The 23,629-nt window shown below is 42.2% G+C and overlaps 1 protein-coding gene across 7 annotated transcripts in view; it reads right to left on the reverse strand.

The window, feature by feature from the left end:
- LOC106656775 (broad-complex core protein) overlaps positions 1–23,629 on the reverse strand; it is a 59,844-nt gene that overhangs the window by 15,763 nt on the left and 20,452 nt on the right. For 4 of the 7 annotated variants that reach the window (XM_023462686.1, XM_023462690.1, XM_023462691.1 and 1 more), the window contains exons 1-5: positions 16,349–17,270; positions 10,862–11,063; positions 10,561–10,752; positions 9,022–9,745; positions 8,714–8,773 (exon numbers count right to left, since the gene is read on the reverse strand). In XM_023462686.1, the coding sequence (XP_023318454.1) occupies positions 8,714–8,773; positions 9,022–9,745; positions 10,561–10,752; positions 10,862–11,047 (1,162 nt within the window). In that variant the 5' untranslated portion in view covers positions 11,048–11,063; positions 16,349–17,270. Of the gene's footprint in view, positions 1–8,713; positions 8,774–9,021; positions 9,746–10,560; positions 10,753–10,861; positions 11,064–16,348; positions 17,271–23,629 lie in introns of those variants that run through there. The other 3 variants (XM_023462688.1, XM_014377926.2, XM_023462687.1) reach the window with 2 other exon arrangements.

Here is a 23,629-nt window from a genome sequence, read left to right on the forward strand (position 1 = left end):
GAGCGATGTTTTTTGTAAGAGTTGTCATTATATTAGGTCAATACAATAATTTCTTTGCCATCGAAGAAAATAATCATTGAAGCATATTTACAACGCAGCATTTTGTTTTTGTTTTTTTATATTTTGTAAAATTATTATCGTGAATACTTTAATTGTTATAAAAGTGAAAGCGATTATCACAATGCTCGACCGCAGCCATTTTTTATGGTAATCAAAAATAAAAAACCCTTTCTCCACAATCGTAATAAATAACAATGAAGGTATACAAAACTCAAATTTCTAATGTTTGTTACTCTAAACAATTTTAGATCGATTACACTATTTTTTTAAAGGAAGAGTAAGCAAATCAAGAATCCAACGACCAAACGAAAAATTGTGCCGAGTTAGTTATTGTCAAGTCAAATCCACCAAAATTTATATAATCATACAATTCGTAAAGATAATGCAGTAATAATATATACAGCAGAAAATGTTGCACCAGAATTAACTGTGCATGATGTTTTTTTTTACTATTTATTAAAAAACTGTAATTAAATGATAGTGATGATAAAGATAATGATGATGAGATGATGATGATGATGATGACGATGATATGATGATGAAGAAGTATGATATGCCAATTATTACAAGAGATGTTTTGATGATTGGTGCGATGAAGAAGAAAAGTATAGTTGTCATATTTATTTTTCATTTTTTTTCAGACTAATTTCGATACGAAATAATCAACTTGTCGAATTTTTCCAAATCCTATGCAACTATTCCTATTATAAAATTGTCGAACATTAAATCCCTCGCTAAATAATAATACTTGTCTTGCAGACGAAACTTACTAGATTGTTCAAGAATTCGCGAGGCGGTCAATGTTTAGTCTACGCATAAATTAGAAGGTCAAGAGCAAATGTCGCGCGTGAAACGCGACTTGTAATGGCCTTAAACAACGTATATAGTGTGTGTCGTAGTACAAACATAGGAAAAGTCAGCCCGCAGCAGCAGCAGCGCACTACTCTCCTGCTCTCTTTTCCTGTCTGTATCTCTCGTTCTTTTTTTCCTCTCCCGCGCCGTCTCTCTCTCTCTCTTTCTTCTCATCCACACGCATTCACACATACCCTAGCACATGTATATACGTATACATGTGTACGTATCACAAGGTCAAGAGTAACCGCAAGCACTTTTCTTCTTTTTTTTTCTTCTCTCTCTCGTTTCCGCTTTTGCAAATAGTTTTTTCAGTCGACGCACAGAAATTGCATAGGTCCTATACACGGAGTGGCGAGCAGCACGTTTACGCTATTTTATATCCAAGAAAAAGTATTTAAAAAGTAAGTCCCGAGCAACGTGGAGACTCGCTTCCCCGCTTAGTTACCCTAGGCAACCCGCATATCTAAAGGTTTTTTTTTATGTATCAAGACTGTTTTCCCTCTGTATCTCTATCTCTCATTTTCGTCCCTCTGTTTGCCAGCTCGCGCAGGAGAAGTCAGCAGCATGAGCGAGCAACACCCAACGAAGCTTCTGCCGCTATCTTAGCGATGGCGTATTATTCCTAATAATCCTGCGCACTTTAATGCATGTGTATATTACGCGCCTGCCGCCGAGCAGCCGAAGTTGACTCGAAAGAGCTGCGAACATATCCACTCTATTTTTTCCTTCGCTGCTGCCTGCCTGCCTGCCACTACCATATCGCTAAACTTCTTTTTCTCTCTTTCTCTCTCCTTTCCTTCGCTCTATTCGCGCAGGCGATCGATAATGTGCTTCGCGAAACGAGGAAAAAATATGACTACGTTTCCAGATCGGTTTTATGCTATATAACCGAGATGGCCTACGCCTTCGGGAAAGCGTATATAAACTTTCTTTCTCTTTCTTTCTTTCTTTGCGCGTTCTGTCTCTTGTCTCTCATCTTCTGGCGTTCTCCCTCATCCCCTCCTCGCTCTGCGCTAAAATTACGAGACAGAAAAGAGGATGAAAACTGTCTACTTTCTTTTTTCGTCGCAAACTTTACTAATTTGAATATACTTTATTACGGATATAGTAGAAACTTAATGTGTGAGTCTGTCGCTGTTTTTTTTTATTATCGATATCCGATTGTATTAATATTGTAAATTTTGTTTATTGGCTAAGCTCGAGTTTCATTCTTACATTTCGCGCAAGTGTGTATGTGTGTAGTCTTGCGCCTGCGACGACGATAATATTGGACATTGCGCAGTTTGTTTTTATAGAAGGTCGTTTGGAGTTTATCGTTGATAGTATAAGTATGTATTTACGTAGCCCGGGCCTCGGAAATGTGCGAAAAATATATGTAAGAGCTAGACCTGCGAATTTCGATAAGCAGCAGCAGCAGCTCTCCCTAAAAAAAGTCGATAAGAGAGAGACTTACGTATGTTATAATATAAACAGCTAATGCAACGGCTCCGTAATATAACTACACTACACAAACCCGCGATGACCCAAAGATGGCTGCACCGATGACTTTTCTACATATCTTTCGCCGGACCTCGATGACGACGATGACGCAACGCGCGCAACGTCTAATTCTCCATCGCGAAAGCTTTTATTTTTCAAAGTATATTAATTTTTTCGAGCTCGATTTATTTGGGTGTATACGGCGAGTTGCGCTGCTGCTAAATGTATTTTTTTCTCTCTCTCATTCAGCCCCAACAATGTATGCAATCTTCGTCAATTTATTTTAAATACCCATTTCACGACTGAGTATATCATAATACTGTCGTTGCATGTACGCATTCTGGGTACAGCAAGAAAAAAAAACACATAACTAAAATAAGCAGATACTTCTTTGAGTTATAAACGTACATTGCGAGTGTGTACGGTGTATCGAGTCCTGATAATTTATGATCTATTTTGTTTTATACGAGGCCAGGCAAATATCCTCGAGCATAAGTATAAGGCAGCAATAGTGCTGCTCCTGGTACGACATCGTTTCACATAAAAATAATGCACTACGCTTGTACGTATACGATCCAACGAAATTATATATGGGTAGTATAGAGATGCGTTAATAATAAAACTTTCGACGGATTTTCAAAATGAGCCATGAAATTCGGAACATTTTGATTACGTGTATATTCCAACACTTTTGACTTTAAAACGAAGCGAGGTATATAGTTCGAAAATGTGACTTCTTTTACGAGTCCAAGAATTAGCCGAAACTTTTTCAATTATTTTAGGCTCGTAATAATAAATGATTAGGCCACCCTTTCGAGCTCGAGTTTGGCAATTTTACCAGAAACAGTGTGTGCTGAAATCGAACAAATAATACCAGCGTTAATCCGGTTATAAGCATAAACAGAGTCAGAGAGAGGGCTAAAGTGAAAGAGAGACGATATTTCAAAATGTATCGCAGTGGAAGAATCAAAAGAGATATTTGGAACCCTATATATAAATCGGGAAATATCCCGATGGATTTGTGCTCTCTCGCGAGCTCGATAGCGCGCGAGTTTAGGCAGGAGGGTGTAATCGAATGCAGCGAGACAAATATTAGTTCGTCAAAATTCAGCGCAGACTGCACCTCGGCACCGTAACCGCGACATAACAACACGACGACCCTCTCTCTTTCTACGTGCGAGTAAATCTCTGAAAAACTGGCTCCGATGAACAACTGCTGCTGCTGCTGCAACCCCGCGCTGCAGTCGTCCATTATCCCCAAATTCGTAGTGGTGCAGCAGATTCATCAACGCGCGAATTAGCGCGCTAAGCTTTTGACTGCGCGCACCGCCGACTGCAGCGCGAGCGAGTTATCAAATAAAACTTATGGAAATTACGACGACGAGGGGGGGCCCCGTCGCTAAACATAGCACACAGCTTGTAATGCCGAAACGCATAATAACGAGATTCGTGCAATTACCTCTCTCTATGCCGCGCGACGCGCTTACGCCCCGATAATTTTCTATGGCTGATTTTTTCTTCGCTTTTACATCCCTCTATTCAGCGAGAGAAGCGTCTTGAAGCTGCGATCGTTTTCATTGGCCCGCCCTGCGCGTGTCCTTCAACTCTTTCTTGCGAAATATTACGATTACGAAATTGATTAAAAAAGTGTGTACGAAGTAGAAGGCGCATAGAAAGTGAAAACTCTCGACTTTTTTTTTAGTCTCTCCCTCGCGCGCACGCCTCGACACTCGTGCGCGCACTTGCGCAACTCTGCGCGAACGACGACGCGTGCGGGTGAACCCAGTGTGTAAACCCTTCCAACCATCCATCTAGTCTCGCTGCTTCTTCGTCTTCTTTTATTTCTCATTTTATTTCTCTCTCTCTCTTTGGGCTCTCGAACGTACATACACCGCTACAAAGATCGTAATCAAGAGAAACGAGTGTGCGCGTATACATATTATATGCGCTTGTAAGGGAGGGAAATAGGGATTCAACCTCGTCCTACGCGCGCGCGACTGCAGGCGCTAATTGTTTATTTCGGCGTGATAACAAGCGCCATTAAAATAATATGTATGTATGCGCGCTTCTACTACTGCTGCTAGCGAAATCTGTATCGCGATATGTCGTTAGAATCGAGCGGATCTTCAGTGTCGAGGAGCCCCGAAGAGTGAAGGAGAGCCTCTTCAGACTTATACGCGCTCGAACGTGGAGAGAAACACACTCGACGCAACGTCGATTTGGTAATTTGACGAATCATCTTTAAAGCAAAATAATTTTTTTCTCCCTTTTCTCCTCCGAAATTTGCTCATTAATTTCGGCAAAACGTACTGTAACGAGGCATTTTGCGATTTCGTTACAATCGCGCATCGTTCGCTCCACTGCAGTTTTGGCTTTTTTTTCTTCTTTTTTGTAGTTGGAAAATTACTTTCAATAAAGAGAGAGAGAGAGAGAGAGAGAGCAATTACATTACAAGCGCATTAACATAATAACGCATATATAATTAAATTTCAAAGTTTTAAATTTGTGACACTTTGAAAAAGTAAAATTACATAGTAAGTGCATGGGCGCGCATGAATATTGAATGGTAATGTAATTATTGCATGTTCGATGGTTCTTGTTAATTTGCATCGTATTTTTGCGTGCTGCTGCTGTTAGCGAGAACGAAAAAAAAGAGGCAACTACCAATTCACTTGCTTTGAATAATTGATCGAGTACATTATTTGAAATTTTAAGTATCGATTTTTCACTGTGTTTTTGGGTAAAACTTATTAACAAGAGTTCACCCTGAAATGCCAAAATTGAAATCCATGAGAACTCTTTCACGAGCATATTCGTTCGTTCTCTCTTTCTTCTATTTGACGATATCCAATTTTCGCTACGAGAAATAGACGAACAAAGGGAGAATAAAATTCATGTAAAAGAATGGCTGCCGAGAGGCGAAGTATTTTCGTTACAAAACATAAGCTAGCCATAAAGCGAGAGAGAGACAGTACATACGAGCTTGACATGCTCAAATGACGAGACCTTGAATTTTTCATACGGATAACATCTGCTCGCGACGTTATCAAAATTCGACACTCATCCCCTCCACTTTGCCGACAATTTGCTTCTTTCATTCTTTTTTTTTCGCAACTCTATACGCTCTATTCTCGCCTATTGCTCAGATATAGACCTACTAACCTTATCTCCATTGCCTAGTTTTTGTTTCTGCAAATATAAAACTATTTCGCCCATTAAGTGTTTTTTTTGTATAGTAATCAGTGATGTTTGCGATTTTCGATATAATCGCGGCATATTAGTAATCCAAAAAGTAAATAGTTCATGCTAATATGTTATTTCGAAACGATCCCAGTAGACTATTAGATAGAGAAAGACCGAAGAATAAAAAAAAAACTAATTCGCGATCGGTGTTAAGGCAAAAAATTCATTTCGCTAAAGACCCAATTACAAATAACTTCGAAAAGCAGAAAAAGAATATTGTTTGAACAATTATACATCGACCCTGCTAATCTTATGAAAATGCGTCAAGTTTGCGTTTTTTTTTTTGTCAAATTTAAACTCTCCGATTAACTGTTATTGTTTTCCCAGAGTGTATCATTTTATATATTAAAAAAAGTATTAATATGCGACATTGAATCAACCAGCGCTAAGTTCATTATTGAAGCAAGGACGCACTAATCTAAAAAATAATAATCTTGATAAAGAACAACTTGAAGCGAGGAACTTTTTATCTACGTGATGCACGTATTTTTCGATGATTATCAATTTTACTCACGCTTTTATTATATTATAATACTTAAAAATCTATTCGAATTAATTTTTTTTTATCGCTAAAACACATTTTAAAACGCTAGCAAAAATTACATACGCAGCCTTATCGAGAGGAAAAATCGATTCGCAATTCTTTTTTCTTCTTCTTCTGTTCAATTACCTATACTACTGTTTATAGTGTAAAACGAATAACGAAACCTATTAACGTTTTGCCGTGTTACATTATATATGTGCATGAATGATGCGTATCGAGGAGAGACGACTGACACTCACTTGTCATTGATGTGCTTATACATACGAGTAGAAAATTGAAAAGAAAGCTCCAGTTACGTTTAAGTACATTCGTTGTTGTTCTTTTTTTTGTTCATTACTGTATAAATATATATATCGAACGCGATAACGAGAATAGTACGATGGTCGATCGTCAGTATCGGTCAAATGACATCGAGTCCGATGCGGCCCGCCGTGGAAATAATATAATAATTTTTATATAAGACGATAATTTTCATAATCCAGTCAACCCATCTTCAACTTTTCAAGTAGGCACGGATTTTTAATATACTTTTCTTTTGTACAGTAAAAACATTTTGTTTCTCGCTATCTACCATAGTGCCATGGAAATGAACTCAAACTCTTTTTTAGTCACACAAATTTGTTTCATGTATACAAGTAATTCTTTTTATACCATGTTTGTTCATATTATATATTTATCTTAAACTTAAGGTTTTCATAATTGTATGTGTTTTTCATTTTTCATTTACCTACGGGTCAAGGAGGAACCACGCAACTATTTTATCAAATCTATGATGATGATAATAATAATAGTAATAATATAATAATAATAATTAAATGATAATAATGATAATAGTAATAATAAAATGTGCTTTCAAACAATAGAAACAGACATAGAACGACGATAACATTCATAATATATAAAAGTGTACAGGAAATAAAGACCATAATAAACTTCAGACAGTACGACAACGACTCATTAATACGTATATTGTTTAATGTTCTAATACTAAAAAAAAAAATAATAAAAAAAATAAACAAATTCACGCTCTGTGCAATGTTTGATATTTTGTTGTTTTTTCTTTTTCAAATTGACTAATGTCTTCGACTCTATGATTTGATTCGTGCTGAAGTTTATGAATTGGAAGATATCGCAGCGTTGCGCTGTTAATTATTGATTCTTTTTTTTTTGTAACTACTGTGCAGCAATCTCGAACTGACATTTCTCTCTTTCTTATTCTGCGACAATTTGAAATGACCGCCAGTTCCACGACAAAGCTTTGCACAATTTCTTATTGTTAATTTTGTATTTATGTACAATTTATGAAGAGTAAAGTTCATTACACATTTGCCCATTTCCAATAGATTTTAAGTTGTCAAAATTGTCAAAGTGTCTTTGAAGTCGAACAGGCGATTTTCATTTATCATGTAATACTTAACTCACACTTAGCAACTACAGCTATATATGTAGTATAGTTGCTTTATATAAAATTTAAATGAAAATTAATGCAAGTGCAAGCGATTACATATCATAAATACGAAAATAAATGACGCTTTGTAGATATTGTTTTGTTCTTTTCATAATAGTTGAAAAAAGATTTATAGATAATGATGAATTTCGATGAATTTGGTAATAATGGCATGCCAAAATTAGGAGAAACTTAATAAATCTAAGCAAGGAGAGACAGAAGTATAGTGAAAAATTTTTATAACCGCAACCAATTGAAAAAATTTTGTTTTAATAATTTTTTCCAAAAAAATGTATAAAATTTTTTATAAATTGTAATTATATATTATAGAAATAATATAAAACAACTTTTGTGATTTGTTAGTTTTAATATAACTGCACAAGTCACGGCGACTTACGAAAATAATTGCATCCGCGATATCCGATCGAGTCTGCCGATCGAACGCGCGCTCTAAACGTCACATTCGTTCGCTTTTTTCAACTCGCACAACCCGTTTAAATTTTAAACCAGTCGATTTTTTTTTTTTCGTAAATGGATGTTTGTCTCATTATTTGCAATCAATGATTCATACTGATTTATAATTTAAAAAGTGTGACTCTTTGGACATTTCTTTTTATCTGTACAATAATCAGCGTGTCAAACAGAATGATTCGTCTAAAGCACGTCCGATTCGGCATTGTGACACGACGCGGCTTGAATCGAGAACAAAATAGAGTAGCGAAGAGAGCCCCTTTTTTGAAAAATTATAAAATAAAAAATAAATCTGATTCGAACCTTTTGTCTATCCTTCGAATGCGTGCAGTATACACGTTTACGTATACTTTGTTTTTATTTATTTATTTTTTTGTCTCAAGTGCCAATGCACGTATCAAACACGCAAATAATAACAAAAAAAAATTTTTTTTTTAATTTGCATACTAAGAAAAATTACGGTTAAAAATTATCAATCATTTTAAAAATATACTCCAATCATGATTTTATTGGGCAAAAAAAAAATCAAGTGATAATGTATGAAAAATATTTGTAATAAACCTCATCGATGCGAGTGATTTTTTTGGTTGTCAAAGTAAATGTGCTGTTCTTACCTTGTGAAGTTCCCGCTAGGTCCGGCGTCTGCAGCCCGTGTCCCAAACCTGGAAATTTAACTATTGTCAAGAGTAGCGACCGAGTTTTTTTCCCCCGTGACGGGGGGTGGTCGGTTTTGGGCGCCTGTACGCAATGTCGCAAAGTATTACGAATTGAAGCAAGCTTATTATATCGTACAAATGGAAAAAGCCAACGAAAAAGCATATGATCATGTGGCAACGCAACAACAAAAAGAAAAAACAAACATTCAATTGCAAGAAATTGTTCGGTGCGTACAGGCTGCGACGATCCTGGGAGGCGAGCTTACCTGACAGGGGCGAATGTTCCTGGCTGAGGGCTGCCATGCTGAAGTTGAAGCCGCCCGGTGTCGAGGCGAACAGCTTGCTCTCGGCCATGTAGTTGGGCGTGGGCGGATGCTCGGGCGGCTCGTTGTCGTGCTCGTTGCTGCTCGCCGAGGCGGGCGGCCGGTCCGGGGTGGCGCCCGAGTCCGAGCTCTCCTCGTTGTGGGCGTTCAGGGGCCCGTTGTTGCTCGACTGCTCTCGCTGATGGTGGCCCGACTGCGAGTTGCCGACGAGCTCCAGGGGCTCGCACTTGACGCCGTCGTCGATCGGTCCGTTGTTGTCCTCGCCGTTGTTGTGCAGTCCGTTGCCCTCGATCTTGGCGTTGACCAGATGCGCCAGGCTGTTCTTCACCATCGAGAAGTCCGTGGGTATGGCGTCGTTGTTGTTCAAAGGTGGCGACAGTACGCGCGGGCGTTTGGTGTCGGCACCGAGCTGACCCGGGCCGCTGGTGTCGTGCGAGTCCGGGGTATGCCTGTCGTTGCGTCCGCGCACCCCGGCTCGGCGCATCAGCTGCTGCACCGGCGACGGCGTGGGCTGCTGCTGCACCGGCGTCGGTGGAGAGTTGCGCTCCCTTGTGTACGTGTTGTCCTCGGGCACGAGCTTGTCGTGGAGGCCGCCGTTGCCGCCCAAGTGATTGGTCGCGTTGAGGGACGCCGCGCCGGCCGCGAGAGCTCGTACGTGCGACAGCTGCTGATCATCGTAGTGTCATCATTTTTTTGTTGCATTTATTTCGCAGCCGAGAGTTTTGCGGATCCGATCGCGTATTTATAGTGAGAGATAAATTAATAATGCGCGCGACCTCCTTCTCGCCCGGGATATATGCAACTCTGTGTTTAGTATTTTTACAGAGAGCTATTTTCAATGCGCGCGCCGCGCGTCGTCGGCGTCGTCTTCGTCGCGTTTATAATACATTTCTGGGTTTTCAGGTCAGAGGGTGAACATTATAATTTTTATCGAATTAGTTTTGTTATTTGTACGGATGACTCGTGCTTTTTTTTGTTGCGCGCGATCTCGTTTTCCGCTTCTCTCTATCTCGCGCGCGCGCGAGCTCTCATTACAATTCAAATGAATTTTCATTATTTTTAGAAAGGGTACGTCCTCCTCGCGTCCTTATATAATCGATGCGAGCGAGCACACAGTTTATTTCTGAAATATCTAGCTCTCTCTCTCGCGCGCGAGTCACAGGAGAGCTGGAGGATGGAGAGTGCTTTATTGGATTTATGTTATCCAGTGGCAGGATATAAAATAGAATTAATCGCGCTGGCTAGCACGCTCCTGCTTTATACATGACAAATTATAACGAAAAGAAAAAAAAACGCGGAGCAAAAAAAAGTCAAGGCTAATTCATTCAGTCTCTAATTCATGTAGGTCGCGCGAGGAGCCGAGCCACGAAAAGTTGTTGAATTTTTAAAGACCATCGCGCGAAATATCGGTGCACGAATACTGCGCGTGGGATATATAACAACGCGGAAATCGATAAGCAGAGAAAGAAAGAATATCCTCACCTCATCCCTGTCGGCTTGGTCGCCCTGCTGCGTGAGTCCCGACACCCTCAGCACCTCGGCGGTTTTGAGGAAGCTGCTCAGCGAGCGCTGGTGCACGTTCACCTCGCCGTGATAGATGAACTCCACCAGCGCGTGAAGATCGCTGAACGCGACGTCCTGCAGCACTATCACCGGATGTTTGCAGGGTGTGCTCTGTGTGCGTTGCGAGAGAAAGACAAAAAAAAATTCATGCTCCGTGAGAAACGAGAAGAAGAATAAGAGGGTTGTTTGTTGGAGAGGATAGAACGAAACGAAGCAGTACCTTGAGAAGCTCCCTGAAGTAGGGACTGCAGGCCGACAATACGACTCTGTGTGCTTTGAGACTCTTGCCATCGCAGGCCAGTGTGACGTCGACGAAGTCCTCGTCATCTCGCAGATTTTCAAATGCCGATGTAATGCTGCTTTGGTAATTATTCCATCGCAGGCAGAAATGTTGCGTGTCTACCATCGTAATGCCTGTTCACCTGAAAAAGATAAATTGCCGTGCATGAGTAATCGTAGCAAAGAAATTAAATTATATTTAATAATCAAATCGTAAAATCAGCGTTATAGACTAATTCAATTTTGTAAGAGAGAAGAAAAAAGAGTACGATATTCAATCATCGTTAACCTAGTTTTCCCATCATTTAATAATAATAACGCACACACGGCTACCGTGGCAAAAACCAATCAATCAATGATCAATTATCAATCGGCGGTTATAACTCATTTTCAGGGAAAACTATAATATCTTTGTTCAGGGGGCCCTTCGTTCCAAAAAAAAAATTATATTTCGCCAGGACGCGATTATCTGTCCGTCGCTAGAGTCGCAGTCTCTAACCTCTTGTATTATTATCATTTTTTTTTTTGCGCTAGGTACTACTCTCTCTCTCTACACATGCATATTGTGCGCGCGAGTCTAAAGAAAGAGCGAGAGAGAGAGACCAATTCCGATAAGATGTGACAAAAGTGCTGATAATTTAGATAAAGCTTGTTTTGAAAAGACGGACTGTGCGAAGAAATTGCAAAGAATATCATTCTCTGCTCTCTCTCTTGGCTCATACATATATTAATGACAGACGAACGACTTCCCTCCGAATTGACGTGGCACATCTGATCCACTTGTGTACGAGGCACAAGTTTACATTATGTATACACGTTTGCAACTGCGTTGTGTAGACATGGTCAAAAAAAGAGAGTCACGTTGTTCGACGCACTACACGACATTAGCGCATACATACATAATTATAATTTTTTTTGTTCAATAAAAAATTATGAATTATTTTCAAGGTTTTTAGACGAAATTGTTTCAGGAGATTAGCTGTGTATATATTTATTCGTTGATAAACCCAATAAAATGTGTTCGAGGCGCGCGAGATATATGTATATATACGGGTATAAGGTGCGTGATTTCAGGTGATAATGTGTGGCGACACACAACTTCGTGCGCGCGCGCATACACGATACACTATGAGTGCGAATATTAGTACAGTTGCTGGTGCGGAGGAGACGTGTAGCGAAGAAGAAGAAATGTTATTATCGGCAAATTCCAGAGAGCCTCGCACAGCGCAGACACGCTTCAGCGAGTACGTTTCGTTACTTTTTTTTTTGCTTCAAGTACATAATATCTATATCAAATCCCCAATGTCATGACAGAGCCGAAAATTTATTTAAAACAAAAATGAAAACGAAAGAGTCAAAAGAATCATGGCCAAGAAGGAGAACACGATCCGGCGTATATTAATAATAAATTACGCGCGTACCGCGCATTTAATATTATTATATACGTGCACATATCGGTTATTATGTGTATGTAATATTTTTATCAAAACGTTCTCGTTTCTACGTGGCCTCAAACGTGACCGATCTCCCCCACGATACTATATAGACGACGACAAGCTAAGCTGGGCAGAGAGAGAGAGAGAGAGCACGGCAAAAAAAAAAGATAGTAAAGAAAAAATTGGGTCGTCTTCGTACACTGGAGACAAGCCAGAGCGAGAGCAAGTAAGGAAAAGACTAAGAAAAGAGTACCTATATACAATTACGATTAAATAATTCTCCCTCTATTAGCGTAGTCGTTGCATGTACTACACGTAGCAGCTTACACTACACACACATGTATGTAGAAAAAGTGCAAGCGTTAAAGTGCGCTGATAAGGGGGCGCTATCTCACGATAAAAAATAAAACATCTTGTGCTCTCTCTCTCTGGCAGAAACACAACTTCTTTTTTTATAATACCATTGTGTATTCTCTGTATTTTTTTTGCTAGATTTCTTTCTCGGCTCGGTCTAAATTAGTGCATCTACGTGTGTATGTAGCGTTAACCGTATTTATCGTAATATGCACGCTTTGCGCAACTTTAGGATACGGTGTCAAGATAATGATGGCGCGTCTCGTCGTCTTTTCAATCGCGCGCGGCCAGAAGAGTAATTGTGTTTTGATGCACGTCCACACACGAGCTCCGGAGTATTATAACAAATTACCGCGATTGCCCTACATAAATGTTTTAGATGTTGAATAATTTATCGATAAAAAAAAATAATGTGCGCTAGTAGCCGCGATTGAGGATAGAACAAAATGACAAATCGACGTCGCGTCATCGTTCGTGTATTTTATATATCCGATACATCGGCAGCTTTCGAACGTTTATATGCAAATGCGTGGGCGCATATGCAGAGGAAAAGCGAGAGGGTGCACGAGAGCAGCAAGTGCATACAGGAGCAAACGTTAGATCGCTGCAGGGGTTGAATAAAAATGAAAACAAAAAAAAAAAAAAAAAAAAAAAAAAAAACAAACAGAACGCAAACGAAAACAGCAGCGATTTCGACACCGTCCCGTATACGTATGTATACGTATGGCCAAAGGGGTTATATACAGTGTACACCGATATATAATTGAAAAAAAAAAAAAAATCTATCGCCGCTGCCTGCAGTTGTGCTGAATTTTTCTCTACTCGCTGCGCGCCCACGTCACTTTCACTCCGCACTTGCCTGCCTCTGCTATATATGTATACAGTACACACACACACATACACATGGTATCTCTAGCGGTGCGCGAGGAAAAATGCACATTGGCGAGGCGGTGAAAAGTGAAAAAAGAAAAAAAGAGGCGAATCGCCGCCGCGGCATTGGGTGTGAAACGAGTGCGATAGCATGTAGGTATGTAGGGCTTTCACACTCGCGTAAACGCATGTGTGTGTATGTGTGTTTGTGTATAGTTAATCTCTTCCATTGACCGGCTCTTTCTCTCTCTCGCTTGCTCTTATATACTGCACTTGTACACTGGGTCAGTGTAAATACTTTGCTTACATGAGAATGAGCAGAAGCAGCAGCAGCGGTACAGCAGCGCAGCCAAGTATACGCGTACATCGCTTCTCTCCCTCATTGCATTAAGAAGGGTCAATTTGCTTTTTCTTCGCTCTCTCTCTCGCTTTGCTCACACATACATACGAGCGTTACCCTTGGTACGATTTGCGCGCGCGTTAATATGCAGATGAGCAGCAGCAGAAGCATATCCAGTCTTCTGGCAAGTTGCATAATGCACCGCTGCTGCTATGTGTGTGCTTGCATAAATATTCGCCTGCTTCACTCCCCTATATAAACAATGTGTGTCAGTCGAAGGAGCACGCGTTTTTCCACACGGATTTTCAATCTTCTTTTTTTTTCCTCTCCAGCGGACAATTTCGCGTACATAATATAGTTGCTGAAATCGCTCGCGCGCGCGCCGCGCAAATACCTAGTAATATAGAAATCTACTTCGACCTAAAAAAAAACAGACAAAAAACTAACGATAACGCCACGAAACACCGGCTCGTTTCCGATAATTCATAGGTCAATTAGAATGAAATCAGCGTGAACATAGACGAGCTGTTTGTTTTGTGTGCGAATATAAAGTGTGCTAGTGTGTTATATATTATCATACACATAAGAAGATATATATACACACATTTAAATCAATGGTATATATTAAAGTCACGTGGTCTCGTGTCGTTTGTACCGGAAACTCGCAGTCTATTTACGCGATATGCTTCTCTCTCTCTCTCTCACTCTCTTTCTCGGCTGACTCGAGACTGCTGCTGCTACACACATACACGCTGCACACAACGCGTAACTCGAGGAGCTGTCTTCGAGTTTCGTCCAGTTGCTGCGCGCCGAGTGTTATTGGCCACCGCACGATAATATACGCGACGACAACGACGAACGTATATACGATGATGTACTTTATGCCGTGACAGCGACTGCTCCGTTTTGCCCCTTTTCTGCACTTCTCGTGACCATAAGATCGCATCAAGCTATTATTATTATTATTTTTAATAACTTGTCCGACAGTCCTTTATTGGTCTCCCGAAAGGCTTGCAGATGCATCTCTCGCATGCACCAAAAAATTTGACGCGCATAATGTATACCATTCGTAACGCGAACATTTTATGCTCAATATTATAAAAAGAAAAAAATATTCCTCTCTTTTTATTATCGCTAACTCCTCGCTCGGCTCACAACTCGATCATCGCTTGCTTTATACATTCGGCGTATTTCTAAGATTATGTAACCGGTACACGAAGGTTGTAAGAGAGAGAGAGAGAGAGACTCGTGATAAACACCACGGCTCGAGCTCTCTTTCTCTTATGTGCGCCTCTCCTATTCGCCCAGAGCGCCAAAAAAAAATTTGCGTCGATTGCCTGTCGTTCGTTCTCTGCCATTTGGCATACATACCAATTAAAAACGAGCTATATCTGGTAAACGTACGAAAGTTTTATCTCGCTAATATGTGTCGATTGTGTATTTACATTTTATCAGATTATATATTATTCCCTCGAGGTGACGAAACGCCGATCTATACGCGCGCGGCCTGCGGTTTTTATACATATATCATGAGCAGCAGCAGCATACCTATGTATATTATAAGTGTATGTACACTCGAGTGAGTGAGTGAGAGAGAGAGCGAGTGCGAAATGTTTGATCTTTTGTGAAATGTACGGTAAGAGAGAAAGAAAATAGCACAGATATATACACACTATACAATAATAGTTATCGAAAGAGAGAGATTGTGCCGCGTTGACCCTGTGTCGCATAGACACGCATATGACTGCCACACCGCGTCAAGGGCAAGTTCGATTCATTTGGTGTGTTTACACCTCTTACTGCTCCATATACATATAATCTACGCGGCGGTGGCCGAATATATAATCATCGCACGTCGTACGAGCGCGAGTCATTCTATTACATAGAAATATTTAATAGACACATAATACATCGCGGCTTTAACAAAAAAAAATAATAAAATGAGATTTTTTTATCGGGGTGCCATACAATATCCTGTTATCAAACAAAAGAGTTAATCGTCAGCTTAACACATCCGCGTCATTAGAACGACACATACGTCGAGCGAAATGATTTCCTCGCGTATACAAGTCGCCTATTTTGCTTATGATTCTAAAAAAAAATACGTGCACGTACGGTCAAGCCAGAGAGAGAGAAAGAGTTGAGTGAGCCTCGGCGATTAGATGCAGCGTCAACGTTCCTGGTATTAGCGCGCGCATGCATAGACTCGATTCGCGCAGCGAGCGAGCGAGCGCATACTTTTCTTTTTTTTCTTTCTTATTTTCAAGTCAGCATTTTATAAAAAAAGATACGCGAATGTGTAAAAGTTTGCACATGTGTGCGCGGAACGTGCAGAACTTTGAAAAAACTGATGAGCGCGCAGAAGAGAGAAAGAGAGGCGTATAGAGCTTTTGTATAGTAAGAATGATAAAGAGTGCAAGAAACTTACAGTCATTTAAAAAAGACGTTCACGATTAATATTATTGTCTAATCGATCCTGTGCGATTTCTGCGTTGGCTCTCTGCTTATACTGCTGCACACGTGTCACAGGGGGTATAATATCAATGCACACCATTAATCTGTCACACGTGGGTGGTACATAGACGCGCCGCACCGAGTGTTCATATGTATATACACACGCCGAGAAGTGCACCAACGTGTATATATATTCGCGCTTCGAGCTTTCGCGTTGTACGTATATGTATATATGTTGACAGTATCTCTGCACCGCACGTTCTCACTATCACGTGTTCTCTCTCTCTCTCTTACTCTCTCACATACACACACTGCAGGGAGGCTTTCGAGAGCCGGCGTGCTGCTGCTGCACCGGTAGACTATATATATATAATCCACGAACTGTACTGTACTGTACTGCACCCGTTGCAACTATATATAGTTTTCACCGCACAAGCATTTATCCAGGACTCGTTGAAGTGTATTTATCACGCTCGCGAGTCCTTTCTAAAAAAAAAAACTCAAACTCACTCGATATTATCTAGGAGTATCACTTTTTATATCAACTCACGACAAACACGCACCAAATTGAGGAAAAAAACGAAATAATTATTTTTTTTTTTTTTGGCAAATCACCGATCAAAAACGGTAGAGTTATATAACTACCGAAAGTAGTTGACGACGACGATCGGGCGCGCGATCGATTCCAGAGATGACGATGATAATGATAACAAAAAAAATTAATAATTTTTTTCTTTATCGCTCTCTTTACTGAGCACAGAGAGGAGCAGCGCTGCGCTGGGCGATGTCGGGCACAGGCACGATCGCACGGGCAGCTAGCGCACAAGTAGCCGTGGAGAGCGAGACAGCTCAGCACCGAACTACTATATCGTTTATAAACTCTCTTCCTCTCTCTCTCTTTCTCTCTTTCTCTCTCTCTCTCTCTCTCTCTCTCTGGTCGGTGTATAATCGCTCTTGATTCGCGCGCAGCCCGACTGCTAATAGTAAATTCGCCAATTCTTTCTCTCTTTCGCTGGCTTGCCACCGCCACCGCCGCCGCCACCACCGCTATACGCCGCCGCCGCCGCCGTCGCCTCGCGCCGCCGATGCCGCCGCTTTTGCTCCGTCGTCGTAGTCGTGTAGTCGTACGTAGTCGTCGCCGTTTCGAGTTCGTCGCTGTCGTCCTGCGCGCCGAAGTGCTTTTCTCCCCCTGCAGCACATGTAGCAGCAGCGCGAACGGGTACTCCTGCATGTGTTCGGGGTACTCTCACACAGAGCCAATGTACCTTGTGCACTTCTGTGTACGTGTGTCTGTGTGTGTGTGCAATACGACCCCCCTCTCTCTTTATAATATAACGCGCTTCTTTCTCTCCCTCATATCTCCCCCTCTCTTTCGACTTCTTCTTGCCTGCTTTCGCATTGCCAACTCTCTTTCTCTCTCTCTCTCTCTCTCTCCGCTATATTCGCGCTATATACACACATAACGGCAGTAGCAGCAGCAGCCGAAAATCATCGTGCGCTCGCGCAGTAAAAGTATATATTTGCACGACCACTACTAGTCCAGACGGATATACCAGTCACACACACACACTTTAACACACGCAGGCACGCTCAAGCCGATAAAAGCGCGATAATAAAGCTCTCTCGCTTGCGCTGGCCTCCGCGCGCGCGAATTACAAAAAACGCGCGGATTCTGCGCAGCCTCCTGCGCGCTCGCTTGCCTACATATATTACGTTATAACCAGGAAAAGTATAGCAGCTATGTATGAGCCGCCGTCGCCGCCGCTGCAGGGATATGCCCAGCCGAAAAAAGAAGGGAGAGACTCGACGACGACGCAAGACCTGCTGCCGCCCTTCGCACGTAATACTTCTCTCTTCCGCGCGTTTAGGACTTTTTTAGAGCTCGGCGCTCATATTGCCGAGGAGAATAAATTTATATTTGACGAAAAGCTTGCAAGCTCGCGGGGATAAAAAGACAGACGGAGCTTGCGCGCGCTCGAGTACCTAACACACACAGACAGACACAAGCAGATTTATGTCTAGCTCTCTCATTCTGCCAGCGGTTTTATAGCGTCCGAGCTTGGATCATACGCACTGCGAATAATAATTTCAATCTCAAACTAGTTTCGAGGCTATCAACGATTAGCGATTCTTGAAGTATAAAAAAAAATATATATGTCGAGAAAGGGTCGAGCAACTCGACAGATTACGAGGGAGAGAAGAGAAGAGCAGAGCAGAGCTCACGAGCTCGAACAAAATTTTTACGCTACGCAACGTAATGAGTCCGTATAACTTTGCAAGTGAAATAAGAAAACACGATGAGGTTTATGATATCTCTTTGCCGTGCGTGCGCGCTACGCAACAATATAAGTAAAGAGAGGGACATGGGAAAAAAATGAAATGGGGTTGGTGGCAGTGCGCGAGAGAGAGAGAGACTCGAGAGGGACAAAGTAAGAGAGAGAGAGAAAGATAGAAGTTGTAAACTCGGAGTATAAATACAGCCTCGACTCCGAAGCAGCAACAACATCGAGTAAAGGGAGCAGCAACTGCGACTATAAGGGAAGAAAGCGTTCTTAGAAAAAAAGAAGAAGACATCATTAAGGACGCACGGGTTTTAAATATAAAACGCGCTGTAAACGCTATGAACGCGACAACGGTATAATCTCGCGCTTTTATATAGGAAAAAAGTAAAAATAATAATTGACTCTGAGCAAGGCACAGCAGCAGCAGCAGCAGCAGCAGCAGCAGCACAGCATCATGCGTGTGCAGTCGAGTCGAAAAGAAAGAAAAGAAAGAAAAAAAAGGCACAGCTCCTACGCGACAAGATCTAATAAAAAATAATCCAAGACGTTGATGTCGTACAAGTAAGGGTAAGAAAATCCGTAATAGTTAAAGCTTGTGTACAGCGCGAGACGAGCTATTTCTATATAACGTGGGCTGCTGCTGCTGCTGCTGCTGCTCGGATCGTATATAGTCATGTTTCTAGCTGCTGCTATATAATAATGTATATACATATTTTGACACGTACACAGAGCTCTAGCCAGCATCGCCACTACGGGGTGAGAGAGAGCGGGGGGAGATCCACCGAGCTTGCCTAAGTATAATAATGCCCATACACACACGAGGACTTTTTCGCACCTATTCCGAGGTTGGTAAAGCTACCCCGCAGAGGTGAGGTGGTGCGCGTCCCTGTATGTATACATAAACAGGTTTCTCTCTCTCTCTCTGACTATTTAAATGCTCTCGCAGAGCTACTGCTGCTGGGGGTCAGCTGATCCTTAAAGGGCGATCGGTAGTGTACGAGGCAGTTTTTAGGCAATAAAATGACCTTGTTGAGGTTGATATTTTTTTTTTCTAGAAGGCATCCCTCAAAATCCAATACATCATCGTGGCAGTTAGAGACAGAGAGAGAGAGAGAGAGAGAAAGGCTTTCGAAAAACGATCGCTCAACGCGCGCTCGCGCGACACAAACCCCACAGTACCATCATCGTATATACAAAAAAAATATATAACTGCCCTCTCTGCTCGAGCTAGCATAGCTGCCAGCTAGTGCGCACTTTTCCGCAGTAACGGCGGCGATGCCCGGAGCAGACGCTCCTTTCATACAAAGTAGCATTAAAACAGACAGGAGCAGAGGCAGCGGTATAAGCTATAAAATGCGTATATAGCGTATAACGCGCACACAGCTATAGCCGCACCGCTGCTGCTAAAGGCAAAAAGAGAGGAAACAAATGTAAACATGTGCGTGTGTGTGTGTGTGTGTGTATGCGAGAGCTTGGCTAGCTCTCTGTCTCTCTCGCGACCCCACTCGATGTCCGCGCCCTCAAAAAATCATTACGCCCTTCCGCGGGAGTAGTAGTAGTAGTAGTAGCAGCCTAGCTGCTAGTAGTGTGCTTTGCGCGCTCCGTGCAGCACACAGGCAGTCTGCGCGCATGAACGCCGTTTTAATTCGCTATATACTCCGCGAGCGCGCGCGCATATAGCCGGAGTATAGAATATAGAAAAGTAAAATATATAAGCGAACGCGAGCCCAGAGAGAGAGAGAGCGAGTAGGAGAGTATAGAAGTATAGCGGAGGGGCTGCTGCTGCTGCTGCACAGACGGTTATAAGCGCGAGCTAGAGCGCGCGGGGGTGGTAGGTAGTGGCGGCAGCAGCAGAGAGAGGCGACGGGCGAGATGGAAAAATATCAAGTTAGATGAAAAGAGGGAGAGAGACCCCCTTTTCTACACAGGCAGCAGCAGCGGCGGCGCGCACCCACTAGGAAAGAAAGTTTAGGATTGTATGTATAGTTTATACGCAAGCACAGACACATACATACACGTACAGACTAGTCGCGGGAAGCGAGCGAATAAGCGAGCGAAAAGATGAGGGAAGGGGTGGTAGTACCGCACGTACATTTATAAATGCGCGCCGAGGCTTGTACGTGTGTGTGTCTGTAGGCATACATAGGTTTTTAGAAAAGGATAATTGTGTATAAGGGAGGGCTGCCTCGTAGAGCTCTACCTTTAGCATGATCAAAGGGAGAGAGAGAGAGGCAGAGAGACAGACAGGCCTGAGTGTGCTGCGCAAGAGAAAGAGGCAGAGTAGAGTCGCGAGTGCTGCTACGGCACGAAATATGGAAAAGGATAATTGAAGAAAGGCATCAAGCAGAGAGAAAGAGAGAGAGGGAGAGCAGCAGCAGCAGCCGCGCGCTGAGAGGGTAGAAGCGGGGTGGTGGTGGCGGCGGCGGCGCACGGATATATCGGATGATGATGAAGAAAGAGGAAAAATGTTATATTTATACGGTTAGGAGAAAGAGAGAACCGCAGAGCCAGAGCCGGAGAAAGAGTGAGAGAGGAGTAAAAGATGAGGAACGACTGTAGCTTTTTACCCCCAACACAGTAGCAGCAGCCAGCCTAGCGAGCTAGTCCTCCCTCGCGCGCGCGGTGCCTGCTACTGCTCTCCATTGTAATATTTATTGATTGGATTCCTAGGGAGAAAAAGAGAGAGAGAGACGCGGCGCTCGTTCGCCTCGCTTCGCTTGGGGTGTATACGTGCTATATATGTGTGATGCTGCTGCCGCTCATGAGCTAGAGAGATGTACAGAGTCTGTACTTCTTACACTGCTAGCTACCACTACACAATGTCGTTTCTCTCTCGCTCGTCTACTGTTTTTTCCCACTGCTGCTGGTGGTGGTTATGCTGCTGCGGCGCGCGAGCCAAGAGCCGGGCTCCGATGCTGGTGGACCTGTTACGGTATATATACAACACGGTGTCACAGGGCTCTCTCGGCTTTTTGCCGCAATCTTTTCTCTCTCTGTCTCTTTGGCCGCTACTACTGCTATACCGTTGAGCAAAATGAGATGTGTTTTTTTAGTCAGAGGCTACTATATACGATATGCACGGCAGCTGCTGCTGCGACGACGTTCGAAAATCATAGTCACAAGGTGTTCTCGCTTATACAACATTGAGGAATTAAAGATTGCTCGTGCGCTCTGGTCAAGAAAGAACCGAATGAAGCGCGCACGCAGAAAAAAAAGAGCTGCTACTCGTATAACATCGTCAGAAACGATATGATCGATTGCGTAACTATTCGCTTCGTTTTTTTGCAGCCACTGCCTACTACTACTACTACTGCCACTTTATCGCGCTTTGTGTTGTAGCAGCAGCAGCTCTCTTTCTCTATCTCCTTCTTTAAAGCCGCGCTTAAGAAGCAACGGGGCCTCTCCTCGGCAGGCACATCAAGACGGAGCAGCAGAGCACGAGTAGGCGAGTTCGCGAAATTTCAGCGCTGCGACTTGACTCCGACTTCGAGTGTGTGTGTCTGTGTGTATTAGTATGTACTTTGCTAATCTATATAATACACGCACAGCCTGTGCTGCCATCAGCGCCGCGGACGCGGCCTATAATATAATATAGCTATAGATATATAGGAGCGGTGGCTATGCGGCGCGGCGCGCGCGTGACTCACATTATATATAGACCTTCTTGAACAAACGCAGAGGTCATCATCGGGCGGCGGTGCTTGAAAAAAAAAGAAGCGTATGTGTGATATATGGACGATTCTGTGCCAAGTCGAATAGACGAACATTTTTTTTTTGCGAGGAAAGGACATATTTTTTATGTCTTACCCGTTTCCAAATTTTTTTAGAATTTTCCAGTTGGCATATTTTAAACATTTTTTGGAGGCTTTTCTTTCAAAATTCATGCTTGTTACTAATAACAATAAAATACATGGATCAGCCAAAAGTAACTCAATGAAATAAGTCAGCACATCTAACAGTTCACTACTATAAAGCGAAACATAACAGTCAAAATCGAATCAAGATCATTTGGCGATCTTTCACACGACCAAAAAATTCACCGTACTTCTTTACAATGTCAACAAAAGTACCTCTTAAATTTTTGTACGCCGGACTTTTAAATCTAACGGTTAACGGTTAAAACAAAAATCCGACATCTAACGGTTAAAACAAAAAATTTTTTTCTCGGTCATCCTATTTTACAAAGAATCGATCATATACATCGTATATACACATGTACAATATTTTAGCACACATGCCTTTCGCGGCTCCGACTTTCTCTTTTTTAGGCACCGGACCGGACCGGACTGGTGCGCGCGCGCGAACGGAACAGGCTCTCCTCCTTCTCGACGGATGAGCATAGAATATTTTGTCTATTTCGCATATAATATGTATAACGGAGCCTGCTCCGCTTATAAGGAATCCACGTGCCAAATAGCACGAGTATAACATTATACATACATCTTTTTTCGACTCCTTCTCTCTCGATACATAAGTATAATATTGTCAGCTTGTGCTCGCGCTGGCACACATAACGACGAAACGCCCTTGAGAATTTCGCGCTGATGCCATCGCATCATCATCGTCGTCGCTAGTATTCGCACACGCACACAGTGTATCTATTATAATATATATCGGAGTCTCGCCTTAGAGAGGCTAATATCTTGTGTAGTCCCGAAATTCCAAGTTCGGCATATACTACGGCTAATCTGCATGTCAAAATATTTTTTTTTTCATTTCCAACTGTTCGTGCACAGGCAGGCGCGGCCGAAAAAGTAAATAATATATTATAACAATGATACTTGTAAATGCAGGACTCGTAACTATACACAACTCTCTTCTAATGATGCCCACGCGCACGAAGCGAGCCGCGCGAAGCATGCGTGTGCAATGCGTATCCGTAGATTATTCATTTATTATATTCGCCAGATATAAAATTTATCAAATATATATGACGCTCGCGAGTACACACACATATACAATATTATTGCGCG

This window comes from Trichogramma pretiosum, unplaced genomic scaffold (genome assembly GCF_000599845.2).
Source record: "Trichogramma pretiosum strain Unisexual culture from Peru unplaced genomic scaffold, Tpre_2.0 scaffold1, whole genome shotgun sequence".
In the NCBI taxonomy this organism is placed as follows: domain Eukaryota; kingdom Metazoa; phylum Arthropoda; class Insecta; order Hymenoptera; family Trichogrammatidae; genus Trichogramma; species Trichogramma pretiosum.